We start from the raw sequence: 21634 nt of genomic DNA on the forward strand, positions 1-21634 counted from the left end.
AGCAAGAGAAACTGGTTTTGAAGTTGAAAATAACATCTCATGTTAATGATATAAAAAAGGGTCTTGCTCTCAGCCACAATGAGTCTGTCTGTCTGTTTGTCTATCTATGCATCTCTATACATTAATTTGAAATAATAATAATGGGTGTCGAACAATAAGACTAATTTTAGTCCACTTCAGTATGCTGACACCTATAGAAATATTATACGAAACTTCCATGAAAACACACAAAAAGGCGGGGGGGAAAAAATCCCAAAACAAATAGGCCAACAAAAAAAGATTAATGATAAAAAAAAAAAAAATCTCTTCTTGTCAGCTCCGGAAAATTCTCGGGGAAGGTATGAGTGAAATGTAAAACAGAGGCGGTTTCAAATGGTTTGCTGGAGTGGCCGAGCAGATAAAAAGAGGGAGGATGAGGCTCAGCAGGTATTAGCAGAGAGGCAAGGACAGGTGCGAAGGTAAGACACTCACCTGGTCAGCTGGCACGCGCTTCATCTGCAGCCGACCTCCGCTTCTAATTGCCTGAAACTGGCTGTGTGTTTATATTAGCGCATTAGGTTTATTAGGTATTTAGTCACCTGCCGCAGTGCCTTCATCAGTTTTTGAACTTTTTGCAACGGGGGTCACAGTCTGTTAAAGGGTATGTAGGCTATATGTAAGGTTTGTGGAATAGTAGCATTGCAATATAATTGGCTAATTGTTAGATTAATCATTTTACAGGCATCCAGTTTTGCAGGATGGCAAAAAATGCCTGCACAAAAATATTTTGATCCTAAACTAAAAACAATTGGAAGTTAATGCATTTGGGTTTTTTTGTGCGACAGGTGCATTTTCTGTCGATGAATTAATTTGTTTGATCATAATTTTTTTGTTAAATGTAAGTTGGATTTCACGACGTTTGAGTTGTCTATCGTTTTAGATGAATTGGCTTCTTGCTGCGTTTGCTGCGTGCGCCCTCACAGCCAGCGTCCACTGTGCCACAGGCACAGTCGGTAGGTGATTTTCTTCATTTATTTGTTGATCTGTTCTGATTCATTCTTGTGGAATACAATGTAGGCTACCTTAGGGCAGACTATTTGTCATTAAATAGGCCTAGGCCTAAGTAAGTTGGTAAATGAGTAAAACGCTGTTTTCCTCCTCCACAGAGTGGTGTTACCATCTTCCAAGTTGCAGTAAGTAGCTACTCTACCTCCTTTCTTCTATACAGCATGAGTACAGTTTTCTAATTCTTTACTGCTGTTCCCCTTAGTGCATTGAAAGTTTTACACCTGTTTCTATTTCTAGATGAAACTACGTGGGCCACCATTGCTCCTAAATTTTGCAATGGCTCCAGGCAGTCTCCCATTAACATCGTCTCAGCATCTGCCACGGGTGACTCCAGCCTGACTGCCTTCAGCTTTACCAATTACAACAGCAACTCCACATTGAAAAAGATCTCCAACACCGGCGAGACAGGTGAGCAGCGGGGGAAGGAAAACCTGTTGTGTCACCCTAAATGCTTATGCAGGTATTTGGTTGCATAAAGGAGACCGGGTTTACAATGTTTGCTTTGGGGTTTGTCAGAATTTGGCTTGACTTATTTCAGTTAGCTAGATGTTCAAGCCTTGGGGTAGATGGTAAAGATATGCCCCTTCCCATAATAACAATATGAAGTTGGTTTTTTTTGCATGTCGGGGTGTTTTCAGTAGCTCTTAATTTAGTCTGGAACACCCCCATGATGTCTTCAGTCAATGGCCTTTCTCCTCTGGGCCAGTTTGATTTCTCTTATCCGGGACGTTTTCAAAACCTCCTGTTTTTCTCCCCCCTTCCAGTCAAAGTGACCCTTGCGAGCGGCGTCCAGGTCTCAGGAGGCGGCCTTTCCGAGGCCTACGACAGCCTCCAGTTCCACCTGCACTGGGGGAACGGCAGCTCTGTCCCCGGCTCCGAACACACTGTGGACGGCAGGCAGTATCCCATGGAGGTGAGAGGCCAAGTTGAACCTTGCAGAACTTCAAATTAACGCTTCATACTTAAATTAAAACTATATTTAAAAAAATGTCTTTCTTGCTTTAATTCACTTCCTCAGCTCCACATAGTAAATAGCAAGTCATCCGTTAATGGGAACACGACTCTCGCCCTTGCGGACTCCACAGGACTTGCTGCTCTTGGTTTCTTCATAGAGGTGAGGAAGTGCTTTCATATCGCCCATTTTAAACTTTGTGCCACTTACTAACTGCAGTATGTTAAAACAGCAATTCCTGAATCCTTTATACCTACATCCTGGTTTCTGTTAATATTGTAATACTTGAATTCTATGTACCAGTCTTTTGTTTCCCCTTTTGTTTCACTCTTATTTGTGCCATAACCCCACAGAAGCTTTTTTCTTTTCCCTCCACTGTGAACTGAATGTGGAATGGCAGTAAAGCCGAACTGAATATTGTGTGCTTTCTTCAGGAGACGTCAAGCAATACAACCGCTTCCTTTGCAGCCTGGCACAAATTGACCTCCTACCTGGCCAACATCACAGAAGAGGGTAAGGGGATGTTTTGGCCTTTTCCTTGTGGAAATTTTGATCTGATGTTTAGGAATCCAATAGCGGTTCAACTGCAGTTTCCTTCAGAGGTCGTGTTTCTGTCTGCAGGTCAACAGGTGGATATAGATCCTGGCATTTCGATGGATGATCTCCTGGTTGGAGTGGATCGTACTCAGTACTATCGCTACCTTGGCTCCTTGACCACACCCACTTGCAATGAAGTTGTGGTTTGGACTGTGTTCAAGCAATCAATTAAAGTCAACAGAGAACTGGTGAGTTTGGATTTCATTGTAAATTTAGATTACGGTCTTAAAGACTACATGAAATGGCATCTTTACTTCCTTGATGCATTTGTGGTTGGGGCGGGACATAACGCAGTGAGGGATCATTCAAAAGTCTAAACCAATAGAATATGAGTCATGGAGAGAAAAGCAATTTTATTTGATGGGAGGGGTGTGGAGGGGCGGGATTGTTCAAAAATCTGATTTCTGCTTACTAATGCAGCATGAGGTCAGAAAGATACTGTGTTTTCCAGGAAGTAAATGTAATGGAAGTTCATTTAATGGGGACTTTAAGTACATCAGTGTTCTAATGGAAAGCAGCAGTATGATGACAAATGCTCACACAGTACTTTATTGCATCTAATTGGTTGACTGTCTTGTCTTCAGATTGACCTCTTCAGCAAGACCGTTCACGTCGGCAACAGCACGTCGCCTTTGATGGTCAACGTCTTCAGAAGCACTCAGCCAGAGCTGCCGGTCAGAACGCAGGCCAGCGGATCCTCCAAAGGCTGCTACTCCCTCGGCCTCATGGCCCTCAGCCTCATACTTGGGAAACATTAGAGCTAGCACTAGCTAAAAATACAGTGCTTAAGTTCACTGCCAGTGTCTCATCATGGGGGGGGGATGCTCTGTTTTACAAGTCGCTCAACTTGTGGCATTGCTGGTGAACTTCTATGCGAGCCGTGGGAGCATGCCAGCAGCAGAACCTATTGGTAGACCGTTTGTGTCCGTGTACCTAAATTCATTTTTCCTTTTCCACCATCATGCCTCCCTTCTTCCATATGAACCTGCAGACTTTATCTTCACTTTGAGCCACCAAAGCTACTTACCGAATCCAAAGGGGCCAACTCCCGCCTTAGCTGCCTGGCAAGAGAGGCACGTCGCAGGGTCGCTGCAGTTTACTGGGAGCACAAATTATTCCCATTTGAAATTGGGTTGGAATCCAGCAACGTAATTAAACCTCGCTGGCTTATTTTTCATTGATAATTGCCTTCTTATCCCATCACTGTGACAGTGTTTATTTGGTTACATTTTGCTTTTACATTCTCAGTTGCCACTTTAAAGCAAGAGCTTTAGGAAACTCTCCCTGTGAGATCGCCACAGGCTTCAGGAACTTACAGTTATCTTGCTGGAACCTGAAAATCACCTTTTTTTTTTTTTGTCCCCATGTACTAAATTGGGATCTGTGATACTCGGTTCTCAAAAGGAACAAAGCCAAATTGCAATGCTGATGAATCCCATTGTAAATCTCTGTGCTGCTGGTTTCAGTTGGTGTAATGAAGGACTGATGTGTCAATCACTCAATCAAATGAGCACCATTATTTATCACAATATTCTATGATTTATACCTCCAACGCTATCTTGCATTACTTGCACATGTAACAGAACTGTGACCATTTGATCTTATGAAATGTTTTGAAGTAAATAAATGATTTGGTGTCAATCGTTTTTCTTCTACTGCTCTCAGCACTGCTTTCTTCTTCTTTACACAAACAGCAACTTGTTTAAAAATCTTTGTAAGTCAACAATGGAAGTTCTGGACGTTTGAATACAGCGAGTTGAATAGACTTGTTTTTTGTATCCCACACAGCAGTATCAAATTTAATCCCCATTGTTGTACTTTTTGTCTGGAGTTGAACCAGACACTTGAGACGACTGTTCTCGAAACTTCAGGCTGGTAAAAGACTGCAATTACAGCCTGTTATACCTATACAGGTGGATTCAATTTCAAAGACGCAAAACATAATCCCCACCCAATAGATCCACTGTGCTTTTGCTTCCTCGTATGTGATTCAGTCTGGATGAACTTTGTCCTCTCATCGTATTTTTTCCAAAGAAAAGCATTTGACCTTAACAAATGACATGTGGGTGTCAGGTGAAGCTTGCCAATATTCACACTTAAAACTGAATAAACATTCCTGTGCAAACTTCAACTTCCTTGACTAACATGGAACGTTTTGATAAGGTGATTCATAGGGTAACATCCTTGTATGCTATGAGGTAATTTGGGAAATAAGAATGTAAAGTTTCCAAGTTAAAAAAAAAAAGTCACTTGAGAGGGCCTTTGAAGTCAGCTGATAATCTCTTGCACCCTGAGTTTCCTCTTAAACTTCCTCTTAAATAGCTTCAAATTTAGAAAAAAGATTTTTCTATACTGTACGACAATGTCACATTCTGTATCTGCTCGTTCCAACGCTTTTTGGCGCTATAACACACGCTTATATTGAAATATTCAAACCCAAGGCGCCATTTTTTGTGGCTGCACCATTATATCAAATGGAAAAAACATACAGACTTTTGTTCATTTTCTACACATTTCCTTGTAACCCAGCATGACATATTTGGTATCTTTGGAAACCTTGGGATCTTAACTAGAATTTAAAATAAAGTGCTGTGGGTTTGAACAAAGCTTGGCTGTGAAACATGAAACCGAAGATTTAAAAACAAAAAAATAGAGGAATATTAGTTAACATTTAATTTGGATAATCCAGTGTTGATACGCAACTATCATGAGACAAAAAGTAGATGTTCAAAGTGTCATGTGCCTATTTGCTGCATCTCTACAGACTATGTAACCCTAAACCTGAACTTTGTCTAACCCCAACCTTACCTGACCCTCTTTCTAACATGAACCCCAACCCCAAAGATTACTGAATAGACACTGAATATCTATAGACTCATTCACACAAGTATCACTTCAGTAGACTTATTGACACATTATAGTCACTTGATAGGAAGACAGGTATCAACACCTGACCATCCAAATGAATGAATCAGTGTGACCCTAAAATCTGAGGTTTACAATAGGGTAACCGCCTGTGCCTCCGTCTATTTTGTAAGAGATATTCCTTCAAGGTTTGGCTCATTTCTTAGCATTGTTGCATCTCTCAGCTTAGGTGGCGGGTCATGCAGACTCCATAAATAATTTCAGCACAATGGCTTCAAATTGAGCAAACGTTCCTCCTCACCACCAGTTCATTGTTGTGCTCATAGGCCATAAATTTGATGTTGACAGGCCAGTTCCTTTATCTTAAATCAGCATGTTAAAGGATCCTGAGCAATAATGTGACGCAAGCTAGTGATGACAGCCAGGCTTCTTATCACTGTGTACTCTGTATCTACTATATTTTTGACAGGTGCCAGAATGACGAGGCGAAACCCCAGAAGATCTGATGTCATACTGAGATAAGCTAATGGCACGGCCCAGCTGGAGAATTGTTCCTAATGGAGGCTGATATTGATCAACAGGGCAGGTTGGGAGCATAAGGGACTGATATTGATCACTGGAGAATGAGCAGTATGTGCCGTAAAGGGTTTGTCATGTGGGAGTCATGAGCAGGAACCAGAAGGGATTTGTCATGAGATAAGTGCATAGCATAAGTATGACACTTCAGAAGCTACAAAGATACACAAAAAGTAAAGAAATATTAAGAATCCTTCCATTTTAATTACATTTTCTAATAACATAGTAACTGTTACACAAACCTGACCCCATTACACCATTAATGCTGCATTGTGCACAACAGTCATTCCAGACATTTTAGCATAGTGACAGGATGACAGGGTGTCATTTTAGTACGCTAAGTGATTTGCGCTATTTAGAACTCATTGATTCATTATTATAACTAGTTGTAATACATTCATTTCCATAAAAAAGAGCATTCATTCCTCATCGCAGAAGTAGAAGCCAGTTTGTTAGATGATTAAGTAGCATACTTGTAATTGGCCTAACTTCAGTAAACACTTTGTTGTGGTCAAAATCCCAATTTGGTTCTCTGAAGTCAACTAGCCTGATGAACGAATTGATTGGCTTAACAATGACATTAGGCAACAATGCTATCTTTAAAGTAAGAGTGTTGAATTGCGCGGAGGGAACGCCTGCTACACAAGGAATCCTTTGCTTGACAAAAACTAGGCTAGATTGCATAAGCATGACAATGACATTTGTTAGCAATTTACTACTATACATTTTCTTCCCACGCAGGACGTGTCAGTGTGACAAGTTTGGCCCAGATTTTTTTTATCAAGCAATTTGCACAAAATCTAGAAAAAAAAAAGGCATTTCTAAAGTGCTAACTTTTCTTGAATTAGGCTATAAAACAAACGGTTAATTTTCTTCATTGATCAGTCACATGTATTTGTGACATTTATAACATGTTGAATGGGTCTTTGCTTTCAGTGGAAATTATTCACATGGAGGACAGTGTCCGGTGACACGTACAATCCAACATCAAAACAACAAAATATAAGACTTTCACAATCTTTCATAATACTGTGTCTGCTTACAGTTTTGATTCAGCAAAGCAAATACTGTACAAATACTATATGTGTGTGGGTGTGTGTGTGTGTGTGTCTGTATATGTGTGTTAGCAGTAAATCTATGCGCACAAATAAATCCTATCTATACTGAATTGAATTCTAAAAACTGATAAAAATGAGCTTTGATAAAACAACTGGCCTTTTTCTCTGAAATTTTCAATTATAAAGATCCTTTGACGGGTATGTTTGTCTGGCCTGCGTCTCACACAGACATTTAGCGCCCAAACATGAGGCTGTTGTGTAGGACCTCATTATGAGGGAGTCGCCAGAGTGCCATGTTTCAGTGTTGAATTTCAATACATCATCCTATACACGCTCAATGTAATTAAATGCTTATTCTAGCAAAGGAGTGAAATTCTATAGCAGAATGGAGGGAGGATGCGGTTTCCAATATTTCCATCGGTTGCTCATATGTTTTGATAAGACAATACAGTACTTAAGACGGGCTGTTAACTAGCATTTATAGGCAATTTGAAACCAGCTACCAGGTTGTATAACGTGTACATGATGTAAAAAACCTATACTACCCTCCAGTGGAGTAATGGCAGTTTTACAAAATGAGCCTGTATGCCTTCACAGTTTAACCCAAATTAATACCTGCCCCAATGCAATGGTACAATGTTTCTATTTTCTGATGAGCTCATTAATAACCAATATAACAGACAACAGGAGCAGCCAACTGCTTCGGGGCAATGCAGAGGATCCATTCAAGTCACAGCTGCAGCCTCTTGGTGGAGGATTGGCCGGAGCACAGGTCGAAGCAGGAGCCGGACATTTGAGCCAATTCACAGCGATGGACTTAGGAGTGACCTGATCTTGGTCCATCCCGCCATTCTTCAGCACCCAATAGAAGTTGTCCTTGAAGAAGTACGCCTCTCCTAGAGAGCAACAGCAGTGTTATTTTCATCCTTTAGTTTTTCTCTTCAACAGATTAGCCCATTGTAAGCCAGGGATGAAGATAAAACACAGAAAGTAATCAAATGTTAAGAATCCTGTCATTACAATGTTGACATTTTCTAATAACATAGTCATGTAAAATTTACTTGATCATGTCATTTTCTGTGCACAAACCCTCTTTATGCCACTGGTGCTGTATCCGTAGTGTGCAGTGGTGGAAAAAGTACTCAAATCCTTTACTCAAGTAAAAGTATCAAAACCATAATGGAAAAATACTCCAGTAAAAGTAAAAGTTCTGCATTGAAAAGTTGACTTCAGTAAAAGTATAGAAGTATTAGCAGTAAAATGTACTGAAGTATGAAAAGTAAAAGTACTCATTCTTTCAGTGTTAAATTGATGCATTAACTTGTAAGAAGTATTTTAATGTTCTAGGTCAAACTGTTCCATATACTGTTGGGGAGTTTAAACTCTAACAATGGAACATATTTTATGAGCATTATATGTTTTGCATGTAAAACCGTATTCTGCAGAGTAAGTAATAACTACAGCTGTCAGATAAATGTAGTGGAGGAAAAAGTACAATATTTCCCACTGAAATGTCTCATAAAATGGAAAAACTACTGAAGTACAGTACTTAATTTATGACAGGCTATTCATTCTTCGCCTGCAGTGAATTTTCAATTTCATTTTTTGGTAATGAAATCAGACGGCTGATAGTTGATGAAAGTGTATTTCAAGTTCAGCCTTTGTAGTCTATTTTTCTTTTTGAATAATGATGAATGGACTGAACTGATAGAAAAAGCCTTTGTATGACAATGAACTTCCTGAATACAGTAGCAGGAGAACAGCCAATCTCAGAAGAGACAGTGGCTCTGTCACGGAACTGGTGGAACGAAAAGTTGGTGAATTGCGGAAGTGAAAAGTTTCATTGCTTTAGCTGCTGTCAGAGAGGAAGAAGAAACTTGGAATGAAGGCTAATGCAAGCTGTATTCATAAGGCAAGAGTATTCATCGTCATCACCATCATCTTTCTTCTTCTTCTTCTTCTTCTTCTTCTACTACTTCTTCTTCTTCTTCATGATTACAACGGGCCATTTAATAATACATGATCATTCTGGGATTGCAGGGACCCTTAACCTCAATATTTAGTTGCTTATAATGTTGGCAATTTAAGAATTTAAGTTTTCTCCCTGTTTTTTCTCATTATTTTCTATTGGTTGTGATTAAAGGCTGTGTCAGAGTCACATTTTTGAACTCCCCCCCCCTACTACAAAGTTAATATACCCATCTATATCAAACTTCAGCAATAGCCTATATTAAGACTTCTTTTAGAGCTGCATTATATGAGTAAATTATTTTGGACTAAAATGTCAACTGGAACGATAAAATTCCAATATCACAATGTGACTCCAGGTTGAGATAAATGTAGAGTAACATAGAAGCTCTAATTCCATTTCTGAGTTTGATCATTTGGGAGAGAGAAGAGATGGCTCTGTTTTTAACAGCATTTAAATAGCAAAACCACATAAACAAACAACAATAGTCTAGTTACACGTACACTATTGACTGTAGTGGAACTTACAAATCTCTACAGAAATAAAACTATACAGGCAGCACATTATTTTAGATATTGTTGTTGATATCGTTTACTGAGAAGAAATGCAAGGCAAAGGGTTTGTGGGAATTTGGGGGATGTAAGGGGGGGGGGTTGGAAATGGATGGAGGGGGGCTGGGTGTGTGAGCACAGGTGTTAATGTGCTCACATTGAAGAATTGGAGGATTTGTTAGTCTGAGTTGAAAGTTGACTCCATCTTGTCCTCTTTGTTCTTCTTGTGTTTCTCCTTACGCTTTGGAGTAAGGGCATCAGCGATTCTACGCAGCAAGCTACGCTTCTTTTTCTTCTTCTTCTCCAAAAGTTCATTGAGGTCCCTCTCCAGAACAGCAAGCTTATCCGCCATGAAGGCTTTTCTCTTTGCCCACTCTCGTTCTTTCTCCTCCAGGGCCTGCTCGTTCTCAGTTTTGGCCCTGAGGAGACCAGCCCTCTCCTCCTGCTGCTGGAGGAGGCAGCTCTCTAGCTTCTGCTCAGTGTGCTTCAGAGCAGCCGTGATTCTGGTTTCAGCCTGGACCTGGACCTGGGCCTTTTCCTGGGCCTTTTCCCGGACCTGTTCCTGGGCCTTTTCCCAGACCTGTTCCTGGGCCTTTTCCCGGACCTGTTCCTGGGCCTCGACTTGGGCCTGTTCCTGGGCATGGACCTGGGCCTCGACCTGGACCTGGGCCTTTTCCTGGGCCTGTTCCTGGGCCTGTTCCTGGGCATGGACCTGGGCCTGGACCTGGACCTGGACCTGGACCTGGACCTGGACCTGGACCTGGACCTGGACCTGGACCTGGACCTGGACCTGGACCTTGGCCTGGACCTGGGCCTGGGCCTTTTCCTTGGCCTGTTCTTGGGCCTTTTCCTGGGCCTTTTCCCGGACCTGTTCCTGGGCCTGGAGTTGGGCCTGTTCCTGGGCATGGACCTGGGCCTCGACCTGGACCTGGGCCTTTTCCTGGGCCTGTTCCTGGGCCTGTTCCTGGGCCTTTTCCTGGGCATGGACCTGGGCCTGGACCTGGACCTGGGTCTTTTCCTTGGCCTGTTCCTGGGCCTTTTCCTTGGCCTTTTCCTGGGCATGGACCTGGACCTGTGCCTTTTCCTGGGCCTGTTCCGGAGCCTTTTCCTGGGCCTGTTCCTTGTCCTGGGTCTTCTCCTGGGCCTCTTCCTGGTCCTGGGCCTTTTCATGGGCCTGAACCTGGGCCTGTTTCTGGGCCTCGACTTGGGCCTTTTCCTGGGCCTGGACCTGTTCCTGGGCCTTTTCCTGGGCATGGACCTGGACCTGGGCCTGGGCCTGGACCTGGACCTGGACCTGTTCCTGGGCCTGGACCTTTTCCTGGGCCTGTTCCTGGGCCTTTTCCTGGGCCTGAGCCTGTACTTGGGCCTGTTCGGCCAAGCCCAGGAACATGAACTGGAGCTGGGTCTGGGCAGACGAGTCCAGGTCCAGAATCTCCTTAAGATGTTCATCTGCCTCCCTCATAGTCTGGTATTCCTGGCTGGTCCATTTCCTCTGGGTCTGTTGCTGCTTCTCTGCAGAAGAGTCCAGGCCCAGAGCCAGCCTAAAATATGCTTCTGCCTCCATCATCATCAGATGCTCCTGGTTGCTCCATTTCCTATGGATCTGTTCCTGGACCTGGACCTGTTCGGCCAGGCCCAGGAACATGAACTGGACCTGGGTGTGTTCAGAAGAGTCAAGGTCCAGAATCTTCCTGACATATTCATCTGCGTCCATCATCGTCTTATAGTCCTGCCTACTCAAATTCATCTGGGTCTGGATCTGTTCCTCGTTCTGGACAGAAGAGTCCAGGCCCAGAACCAGCTTCAACTGTTTTTCTGCCTCTATCAGCAGCAGATGTTCCTCGCTGCTGGAGACTGGGTCCAGGAGCCCAGTCTTCCTCTCCACAGGGAATTTCAGGTAGGTCTGCCGCGCAGTGCTGTGGGCGGGGCTTACCTGGGCATCCTCCGGCTCCGTGTTGTGCTGGATCTCCATGTATTTATTTCTCTTGTCTCTCTTTCTCTCTCTTTTTGTCTTGTGTGTCGCCTCCATCGCACCAAAAAGTGAAATGCCTCTGTACTCTGTGCACTTGGAATTATAACCTCACACTGCATTCACTGCCCTCGTTGTGACACCACAATGTATGAAGTTAGTACGATTCCAAGTTCCCCTTGATTGACAGGACTGTCAAAGATTCTGTGTGTTTTGATTTGATTTGATTTTTTTGTGTCTAGTTTCAGTTAAGTGAATAAAAGTGTATTTTCTGGGTTTAATTACAAGAAGTGTAATGTGATTTAAGATCAATCCAGTTAGTGAGTGTTTGGAAAGAGAATTTTGGTTCTTGTTGAGAACCACTGCACTATGTCATCTAACCAACAAGTCCTCCAACCCATACGACCACATAGGTCGTTTGTTCCTACCCTCTAATACGACCCACAGGAGCGTTTCCTAAATTAGCGGCCCTACCGGCGGCAGGAGATGGCTACGTTGGTCTGCGTCCACGTCACGTGAAAAAAAAAATGGCTGACATTCCTTTTATTCTCAGTGGAAAATGCAATATTTTAAGATAGTTTCGGCATTAAAATGCATTTTGATAACATTTCTAGCAAGAAATGTGCATTTTATTTTCATAATCTTCGTTCAGTGAATGTATATGATGTTTAGTTTGTTAGTTATTACGAAGATTCATTCAGGCTTTCTATTGTTGCTATGGTGGTTGCTATGGACGCTGCTATCGCTGAAACCACGCAGTTGCATGTTGTTTGAATCATTGTCTTTGCGTTGTGTAGTTATCTGAGCTGTTATGTTATTTGTGTTATCGGATGTTATCCGATAACACCATATGATCATACGGTAAGGTTCCTGTCAGAGCGCGTTTTTGTCAATGGCTCTGACTCATGTGAAGGACCGTCAACAGGCAACAGCAAACTGCTTCCCCACCTTTTAAACTAAAACAACCCAGTCACCAGAATAAAATGTTGGCACACACACACACACACACACACACACCGTTGGATGACGTGGCTCACGGAAGGGCTGTTGTGGGCGGACTTGGCACGTTCGACTCCTGTTTTGGCTAAAATATCTGCAATAAACCAATATCTTTATCTTTTATCTAGATATTTGATATATTCAGTAGATATATCTTTTTACGACCCTATGTACAACCCTACTTTGCAAACCTGAAGAACTGCAACTGTGGTGCTGATTTGTATCAAGCTGCATGGCGCGGCTCGAGGGAATTGTAGTTTTTAAAAAATATTAGTGTTTTTCCTAGAATTGGAAGTTGGAAATACTGAATTGAGAGTACACTGAGGAGTTTAAGGGGATGGTAAACACATTTGTGTAATCAGATTTTAAATATCTAATTGTTAAATGGGTGAAAATTAACTTTAACCATATTTTACCCATATTGACAGCGCCCCCAGTTGTTGACTATAGTCACATGATAGCTGAGGTCAAGAGCTCTCTATAACAGTTGGTCCCATGTCTGTAACTCCTTTTGTTGCTGAATTATAAGCCTTCAAACATGCACCGAGGTCAAGGTTCAAAGGTCAGTATTTCGAAGCAGGAGCCATGTTTAGCTCTACGACAAAGTTTTAATTTTCTCATTTCAGGGACACAAGCCATCCCAGGCCTAGTTTCAGAGAGCACTTTGAAGGCCCAATATATAAAATGAAGCTTTTTGTTTGTTTATTTGTTTGTTTTTTTCTTTTTTAGGGGAAATAGTGACCAAAATGAGTGACCTTCAGAGATTACAATACTGCTGACAATCTAGGGCATTACCTGGGACCAATAGCCCCTCACCAATAGAAACAAGCTCCTGAAAATCACTAACATATCTTCTAAAATAATTTGCCTCCCCACTCCCAACCTGCCAGCCCTCATTGACACTTCCACCACTTGCAGAGCACTGACCATAGCACACGATCCCCCATAGCCACCCCCTCAACCCATGCTTCACCCTCCTCCCCTCTGGCCGCAGATACAGACGACTACTCTGCAAAAAAACTTTGGTTGGAGTTTTGTGCCCTCAGCAATCAGTGCCTTAAATAGCCTGGGCACACTGTAACAGACTTGTGTTGTTGTGATGTTCTTGTTTGTTTATACCCTGTTTTGAGCGTTACTTGTTTTGAGTGTTTGATTGTGTACAGACTGTGAAAGCATATTTCCTCTATAGAGGACAATAAAGAATGAATCTGAATCTGAATCTATGGACAAAGAAATGAAGTGTATGAAATATATGAAGGTGACAAGAGCAAAAATTAAATGTGACGTGCATAAATAATTAAATTATGTAACAGTGGAGGTTGAATGCAATGCACAATCTAAAGTCCAGTTTGATGAAACATATGAAAGTGACAAGTGCAGGGATTAAATGAGGGATGTGAAATGTAAAGTCCAGTTTGATAACCCTGTCTTCATCCCGTGTATATGGCCATGGTACAAGATTTGACACACACACACACACACACACACACACACACACACACACACACACACACACAATATTGGAGTGCTTTATTGAATGACGTGGCTCAATATTACTTGAGGAAGACTCTATGTTTTAAGAAAGATGATTTCATATTAAATATCCTCAGCCACATATTCTTGGAAATATAAAATTAAATGAGCAACTTCACATTTTACAATCACAGGCTATAAAACGCCTTTTCTTAACAGAGATAGTGGGGTTTGGATTCGGGTTGCGGCCAACCGGCGGCAATTTGAAATGGAATGAAGCCCACTGATGGCAGACAACCCAAAAAAGGAGTCGAACGCCTCCATAGCAGTGTCCATAGCAGCGTCCATAGCAACCACCATAGCAACAATAGAAAGCCTGAATGAATCTTCGTAATAACTAACAAACTAAACATCATATGCATTCACTGAATGAAGATTATGAAAATAAAATGCACATTTCTTGCTAGAAATGTTATCAAAACGCATTTTAATGCTGAAACTGAATCTTAAAATTTAATTTCCCACTGAGATTTTCCACTGAGAATAAAAGGAATGTCAGCCATTTTTTTTTCCGCCGCAGAGAGAAACTTGACAGTCACGTGACGTGGACGCAGACCAACGTAGCCATCTCCTGCCGCCGGTAGGGGCGCTAATTTAGGAAACACTCCTGTGGGTCGTATTAGACGGTAGGAACAAACAACCTATGGGGTCGCTTTTTGGGGGAGGACAGTCTCCATCTAACTAATGTCATCTACACTGTGTGTAGTCACCCCAGACATTTTAGCATGTTTTTTAAATTTGCCAGGATGACAAGGTGTCATGTTATTAGGCTGGGAGGTTTGCGCCATGTAGAACTGGTTGATTCATAACTGTAGCCAGTTGTATCATTAAAAAAATCCATAAAGGAGGAGCCATTCCTCATCACAGCAATAAATCACATTAATTTTAGATTGTCATATCTGAGTAGAAGGCCATCTGTCAGCTGTCACTAATTAGCATATTTGTGGCTTGTGATCTAACTAGAGTAAACAAATCAAGTTGCAACTGTTTGTTTTCTGATCTTCTTACTGTGTATATTAGTATGATGCCCAAGAAGACCTTTTGATCTTGACTGTCACCAGTGGTTTTCTATTTATTTAATAATGCATCGACGTCAACCGCTGACTGAGAAGTGTGTAACCTGAGGGAGGAGTGTGTTGTCACAAGCCACATTAGGCTGCCATGACAACGATAGTTAAGTATTGTCATTCTAGTTCTATGATCACAGGTGGAGCCCTCTAACAGGCTCTACTGGCTTAGCCACTCATCTAGTCGCCTCAGCGCACTGAAATTTGCATGCACGTGCTCAGCCAATCAGGATGAGCCTATACACCCTCTATGGGGCCTCGCACTATAAATGGCGAGCGGCCCCTCATTCAGCATCCACTAAGTCTTCAGCGACTTGTGGAGCGGCAGGGCGAGCTGTCAGAGGGCTCTGCCTGTGATCATAGAACTAGAGTTACAATACTTAACTATTGTTGTATTTCACACAGGCTTCACCCTCTAACTGGCTCTACTGGCTTAGGGGGTGAAGCCCGATGACTTCACTCCCTGACACACTAACACAAACAACATGCTGTGTCATAGCCTGGACTGACTGTAACAATGCAATAGGTCAGCCAGATATGGTTCCGCTCACACCCATGTCTATAGAATGGGCGGCGTGAAAAACCAATGCTACATTTAATCATGTTGACAAACAATAAGGTGCAACGCTGGCCAACCCAGTGGCCGGTCTCCATCGAGCTTAAACACGAGAGACTCAGGCCTAGTAAGTCATTTCTTCACAGGTCTCGTGTACCAGTACTGAGTACAGAACCGGAGAAAGACCCAGACACATCCAACAGATAGAACCGGATGAATGGACAGGGCGTCGACCAGGACGTCGAAATCTTCAAATCTAGACTCAAAACCTATTTATTTTCGCAATCATACGACCTACCTTAGCACCGTTGGCTTGGGCTCGACACAGTCTATTGTCTTACCCTAGTCTAGACAGTATTTATATAGAAATTTGCCGTTGGGAACATAGCATAGGCCTGCCTCCTGGTTACACTGTGTCTAATCACTTTCTATCTGATGTCTGTATGAGCGTGTCTGTGCCCAAATACGTCTGGGTTTTGTGCTGCTTCTGCGCAGCTCTGTGTGTGTGTGTGTGTGTATGTGTGTGTGTGTGTGTGTGTGTGTGTGTATGCGGCTGGTTTTCTCAGATTCTTGTGCAGTCTTCTAGCGGTCAGCAGATGGGTACTGCCCTGGCTCTGATGGTCTTCGGTGCTGGCCTTAGCCCCATCCCTGATGCTGCTCCCACCTATCGTGTCTCTGACCCTGTGTGTTCTGTGTGCAGCTGTTTTCTCCCCTTCCTCTGTATGTGTGAGTGTGTATCTGGGTGTGTTGTGTGTGTGTACGCGGCTTCCTCTCTCTCCTCTTCTCTAACTCCAGTGAAGTGTTCTACCTGTCAGGGACAGGTGCTGCCCCGGCTCTTCGTCGTCAGTGCTGGCCTTGCTCTTCCCTGCGAAAAAGTGGATGCTGAATGAGGGGGCGCTCGCCATTTATAGTGCGAGGCCCCACAGAGGGTGTATAGGCTCATCCTGATTGGCTAAGCACGTGCATGCAAATTTCAGTGCGCTGAGGCGACTAGATGAGTGGCTAAGCCAGTAGAGCCCGTTAGAGGGCGAAGCCTGTGTGAAATAGAACACTGTCCCGTTCTCTATTCCTCTAGTGTGGGTGTCAAAAAGCTCCCAGTTGTTTTGACTTTTGAGCACAACATTACCTTCCCCCCAGGTGATGATGTCATCCAGGTGGGTGGGAAGTCCTTTCCAGCGGCTGGCTTCTCGCGGGTATCCCGGCTCCTGCTGCCTGCTCACCTCTTCGCCCCTGCGGCTCTCTTCAAACCTCCAGTACTCCCCTCCACTGAACAGGTAGGTCTTGCCGTTGTGGGCCCAGATGAAGGCCGCCTCCACCTGCTCCACCGGCCTGCCGCTCTTCGTCCTCATGCCCCAGTCGGCCAGCGGCCGCGGGTAGCCCTGCATGGCCACCGTGTCCCTGAACACCCAGTACTGAGAACCTGAGGACACAAAACCCACTGCTAAGACTTGGTGCAGGTTTGTAGTGTTTACAAATTCTGGAAAGTAATTGATTCAACACTATTGGTATGAATGGTTAATTGGTTAATTGTTTAAAGTGATTAAATGCTGGTTTATTGTTGACTTTTTTTTTTAATGTGTTTTTTAATCTTTATTTTATTTATTTAAACTTTATTTAACCAGGAGAGCCAATTAAGAACAGATTCTTTACAATGCTGGCCTGACAAAAGTCTAAAGGCCTCTTGATGTTGAATTGGGGGAAAGGGGACGAAAAAATATCTAACAAAACAAAACAGGGAGCCAAGACAAGAAGGCAAGCAGTTCACAGAAAGCAAAACAAAACATAATGAAAGCAGTGAGTTTGAAACAGACAATAAAGTAGGACAGGCAGAAGACACACATAATGTGAGTCCGTTCAGCTTCACCATCAACAACAATGATACCAATATAAGCAATTAAAACATGCACAAAAACATACAGCAGCATCTGGAGGAGTTAGTCTAGTAATTTTGCTGAGAAACAGTTGCATGAGTTCCTGTAAATGTCTGTGAGTCTGTCTGAGAGTCCTTGAAGGCAGAGAGAAAGAGGCAGAATAGAGGAAGTTTGTATTTTTGATTTATTGGGCTGAAATTTACAAGAATAGTGTTACTCAACAGCTGTGATTATGTAAATTTGAGGAAATGCAACCAATTTGTCTTCCTTATAGGCTTTTTAAATTCCACTCTTATCCCTCTTTGCCTCTTCTAATCTGCATCTAGCACTTATCTCCCTCTGTCTAAAATAATTAAATGCTAAAACCATGCATCTAAATGTATAAGAAATCCTTCTAGGCTTAACATCCCTGATATTGTCATAATTAGTATAATAATAAGCTTACATTTCATCCCAGCACCAAAGCACTGCCTTCAACTCAATATCAAAGAAAGGGCCTATATATGAAGGTGTGTGAACAATCTCTAACTTGGATTGAAATTCACGACATGGCATCAGTGCAGCAGTCTCTCTCACCAATAAAGAAGATGATGGCGCTGTCGCTCTTCCTCTCATACACGGCATCGACCTTATCAGTTCCTGGAGGAAGACCCATCCAGAAGTTTTTAATCAGAGCCGGTCTGAGTGAGATCAAAGAGCCGTTTCGTTCGGTCCTCCAAAAGTACACACCTTTAAAAGGAAAAGCTAAGTGAGCATTCAAATGACACCAATATGACCACAATGTGTCACTCTATAGCTTTAATTGTATATTCAGAAACAGTATCAATAATACTCAAATACCACTTTTCACTGCCAAAACCAATTCCAAGTATTACAGTTTGTTTGAGTACCAGTTTGGTCCATTACTTTGGGGTCACTGGACATTTTAATTTTGTGGGAATACTGTTACCTTATTTTAGCCAGGTATCGGTGCATCCCTAGTGGAATTAACATACCCACCCGCTTATTTTCCTTACCTTTAAAAAAGAAGACCTCTCCTCTGATATTGCCCACTGCGTCAAACCCTCCCTGACAGCGATCGTGGAATGAGGGGTCAGAACTGAGAGAGCAGAAGTTTAGTTAGTAAAGCTTTGGTGGAATAAGATTTTCATGTGATGTAGTTCTGTAGAAATTCACCAGAGGGCGCAACAAGAACAAACACTGTCAGAGAGAAGGTTCTCTATCTATAGCTGCCCGCTGGCTTTGCTTATCACCATTCATTTGCCAGTGAGTGTGATTGAGTGCTGCTGAATAAAAGGGATCATCGATTTAATTCGTTTGTGGAACACTATCTGGATCTTTCCCAATGCAAATGATAAATGCTGATCTCCTGAATGTAACGTTAACCACTGTGTGTCCTCCAGCTCAACTCACTGTTGTGTTGGTCTCGGCCGTGGTGGACTGGGCAGGCGTGGGAGGTCAGGATCGCCACCCGGTGGCACTGGCCCGCCACCCTTCACACCTACGAGAAGGGAAGGGTGAGAGAGGACAGCGCTGATGAGGCGATGAGAGGTGGTGGTGGCAATACATGAGAAATTTGTGCAACTTGTCCAGCTTCTTGGCAGCCAAGAGGATATGAGAGACAGGATACAAACTACCGTCTTTTTTTAAGAAACGGAAGGAAGTAGTATGATGAAAACCCTCCCGAAACCAAGTGTTCACAGAGTGTACACAGAGTCTGTACTAGCATGTGTGCATGTTTATGTGTGTACGTGCACATTCACATACATGTGTACCAGGGTAAGAAATTAAGGACATTTTTTGCCTCCTCGATCTGATTTTTGGGGGCATTTTATTGAACAATGAAATAATACATTTGCATTGTATACTGGGAAACACTCAATTTGCACCACTAAGATTTGTTTTATTTTAAATCATATTATAGGCTACCATCGCATAAACAGAGGCTGTTCACTTGTTGTTTTCTGATCAAATTCAGCTACATTTTTCTTGCTCAGAACGAATCGTCCGGCCACAAATCATAGGGGGCGGCAGTCGCATTCACATATGAATATTGTACAACTCAATGAAAAAATTTGAAAAATGTGGACAGGGTGAACTGCAAAAAGTGTACTCCTAATTACTGGGGGCATTTCTTTTCCCTCATGGGCATTATATGAACTTGCAAGGGTATTTTTGCCCAGATGAATTTCTGACCCCGATGTGCCCTGCATGTCTTTGCATCAATGTTTGTGTCTCTTGTGTGTGGTTCTATTTTTGTAGTGTGATTCAGCAGTATACGACAAGAAGAAAAGGCAGTGTAGGAGGAGTGCAACATCCTGTATAGCCACCAAAACGCAGACATCTATACATCCCACTAATGAATTCACTTATATTCCACTGCCTCACTGTTTCGTTTTGGGTTCTAGCTTAAACTGATGTCGAGATATTTTGGTGGACAAACAGCAAGGAAAGCATACACACACAGAAACAGACATGACAAACACAATATATCAATATATCAGCCCATGACTTTGATTTGAACATCAGTTTGGGTTGGAGCCTTGCCCCCTGAGCCAGAGCGCAGTGGGTCCAGCGGGTCACTAACCGTAGATTTCCTGAATGGCCTGCCTGTCGTCCAGAGGCAGACGGTAGTTGGGAATGTCTCCTACGGGCCCCTGGTAGTACGGCCTCATGATGGACGGGTCAGTGGAGGAGTGGGACAGGCCCAGAGCGTGGCCAAACTCGTGCACTGCAACTGTGAACAAGTCTGTGCTGCTGCCCGCACCTGGGAAAGTGCGGAGCAAGACTGTTACTGGATTGGCTGGCAATATAGTATACTGGGGATTTGATGTTATTGAATATACACTACCAGTCAAAAGTTTGGACACACCTGATTGAATGCACTATGTTTTTCAATATCTTAAAGCCATTTTGATCTAAAGGCTTATGCTTAAATGCTTGAAATTTGTTTCTTAGACAAATATAAATAGTTAAGTTGATGCCTTTGTGTGAATTTCTTTCCAAAGCAAGGCAAAGGGCGGCTACTTTAAAGAATCTAAAATATAAGATAGTTTTGATTTGTTTAACACTTTTTTGGTCACTGCATAATTCCATTTGTGTTATTTCATAGTTTTGATGTCTGTACTATTATTCTAAAATGTGGAAAATAGTAAAAATAAAGAAAAATGTGGTGTGTCCAAACTTCTTTTCTTATCCAAACCAGTCAATTGGAAGACATTAGTTCAATTCAATTTGCCAAGTGCTCTCTATGTATCTGTTTGAATACTGTAGCTAGTTATCTGATTATATTTAAGCCAGGCAGATTGTCAGATACACCTCGAAAACAGTTTCTCCAGCCATCACCCACCCATCCATCCAATCATCCACCCATCCATCCATCATGATTTCAATCAGCGAATACCTCCGTAGCTCCAGATCTCATCATCATCAAAGTGCGTGTCACCCGCCACTTCATCCCTGCCGGGAAAGAAGGCGTGGGCCAGGGTGCCGCCCCGCCCGTCAAAAGGGTACCCGTCGTCGTGCAGCGAGCGGGTAAAAGACACTCTGATGTCCCCTCCGGCCACCGCCTCCCCCCTGTCACTCTGAAGCCGACGGAAACGCAGGGGGGCCGCGTCACTCCAGGCTTTGAAGGCGTGAGTCAGGAGGCTGTCCACCACGTTGGAAGGCAGCTCGGATGAGAGGGAGGGCGACGGGTAGCTGTGGAGACTGCACACAGGAGTCTGTTAATGATCAGCCTCGCTAGGCCTACAGTATATCAGTGCCAAAGCATATATTTGTGTTATGAATGAATAAATAAGTTCATTTCCAAAATGTGATATATCATTTGAAGTTCATCCAATATTTCTAAAAGATTGGGGATCCAGTCTGTAAAAGTGTTATTATTTCTGCAACTTAAGTGACTTCTTATCCTATATATGATTTGTTTTAAATGTAAATGTAGGTATCACTTTCTAATCTAAATGTTACAGGTTGAGTGTGTGTGTCACTAGTGTTATCATGTGGGCACTTCTCATCACAGATG

At 42.8% G+C, this 21634-nt stretch overlaps 2 protein-coding genes across 3 annotated transcripts in view; one reads left to right on the top strand and one right to left on the bottom strand.

Annotated features, from left to right (window-relative positions):
- The first annotated feature begins 403 nt into the window (after positions 1-403).
- Positions 404-4242, top strand: LOC139656089 (carbonic anhydrase 4-like). 2 transcript variants are annotated; one of them, XM_071533577.1, is made up of 9 exons: positions 404-458; positions 920-992; positions 1146-1172; positions 1285-1455; positions 1812-1960; positions 2066-2161; positions 2434-2512; positions 2621-2784; positions 3181-4242. In XM_071533577.1, the coding sequence occupies exons 2-9, from the start codon at positions 920-922 to the stop codon at positions 3352-3354; spliced, it is 933 nt and encodes a 310-aa protein (XP_071389678.1). In that variant the 5' UTR covers positions 404-458; the 3' UTR covers positions 3355-4242. The 2 variants fall into 2 exon arrangements, with proteins under 2 accessions (XP_071389678.1, XP_071389677.1); XM_071533576.1 differs by having other exon boundaries at positions 418-640.
- Positions 4243-6236: 1994 nt separating this feature from the next.
- mmp25b (matrix metallopeptidase 25b) overlaps positions 6237-21634 on the bottom strand; it is a 30507-nt gene continuing 15109 nt past the window's right edge. Inside the window, exons 10-16 of the mRNA XM_071533578.1 lie at positions 21014-21318; positions 20198-20377; positions 19024-19111; positions 18627-18709; positions 18187-18339; positions 16866-17159; positions 6237-7991 (exon numbers count right to left, since the gene is read on the bottom strand). Coding sequence (XP_071389679.1) covers positions 7738-7991; positions 16866-17159; positions 18187-18339; positions 18627-18709; positions 19024-19111; positions 20198-20377; positions 21014-21318 — 1357 coding nt within the window. The 3' untranslated portion in view covers positions 6237-7737. The remainder of the gene's footprint in view (positions 7992-16865; positions 17160-18186; positions 18340-18626; positions 18710-19023; positions 19112-20197; positions 20378-21013; positions 21319-21634) is intronic.

The sequence above is a fragment of the Centroberyx affinis genome, unplaced genomic scaffold, assembly GCF_046629955.1.
Source record: "Centroberyx affinis isolate AG114_WGS23_722 - 3 ecotype Tasmania unplaced genomic scaffold, CSIRO-AGI_Caff_v1 ptg002383l_1, whole genome shotgun sequence".
Classification (NCBI taxonomy): Eukaryota; Metazoa; Chordata; class Actinopteri; order Beryciformes; family Berycidae; genus Centroberyx; species Centroberyx affinis.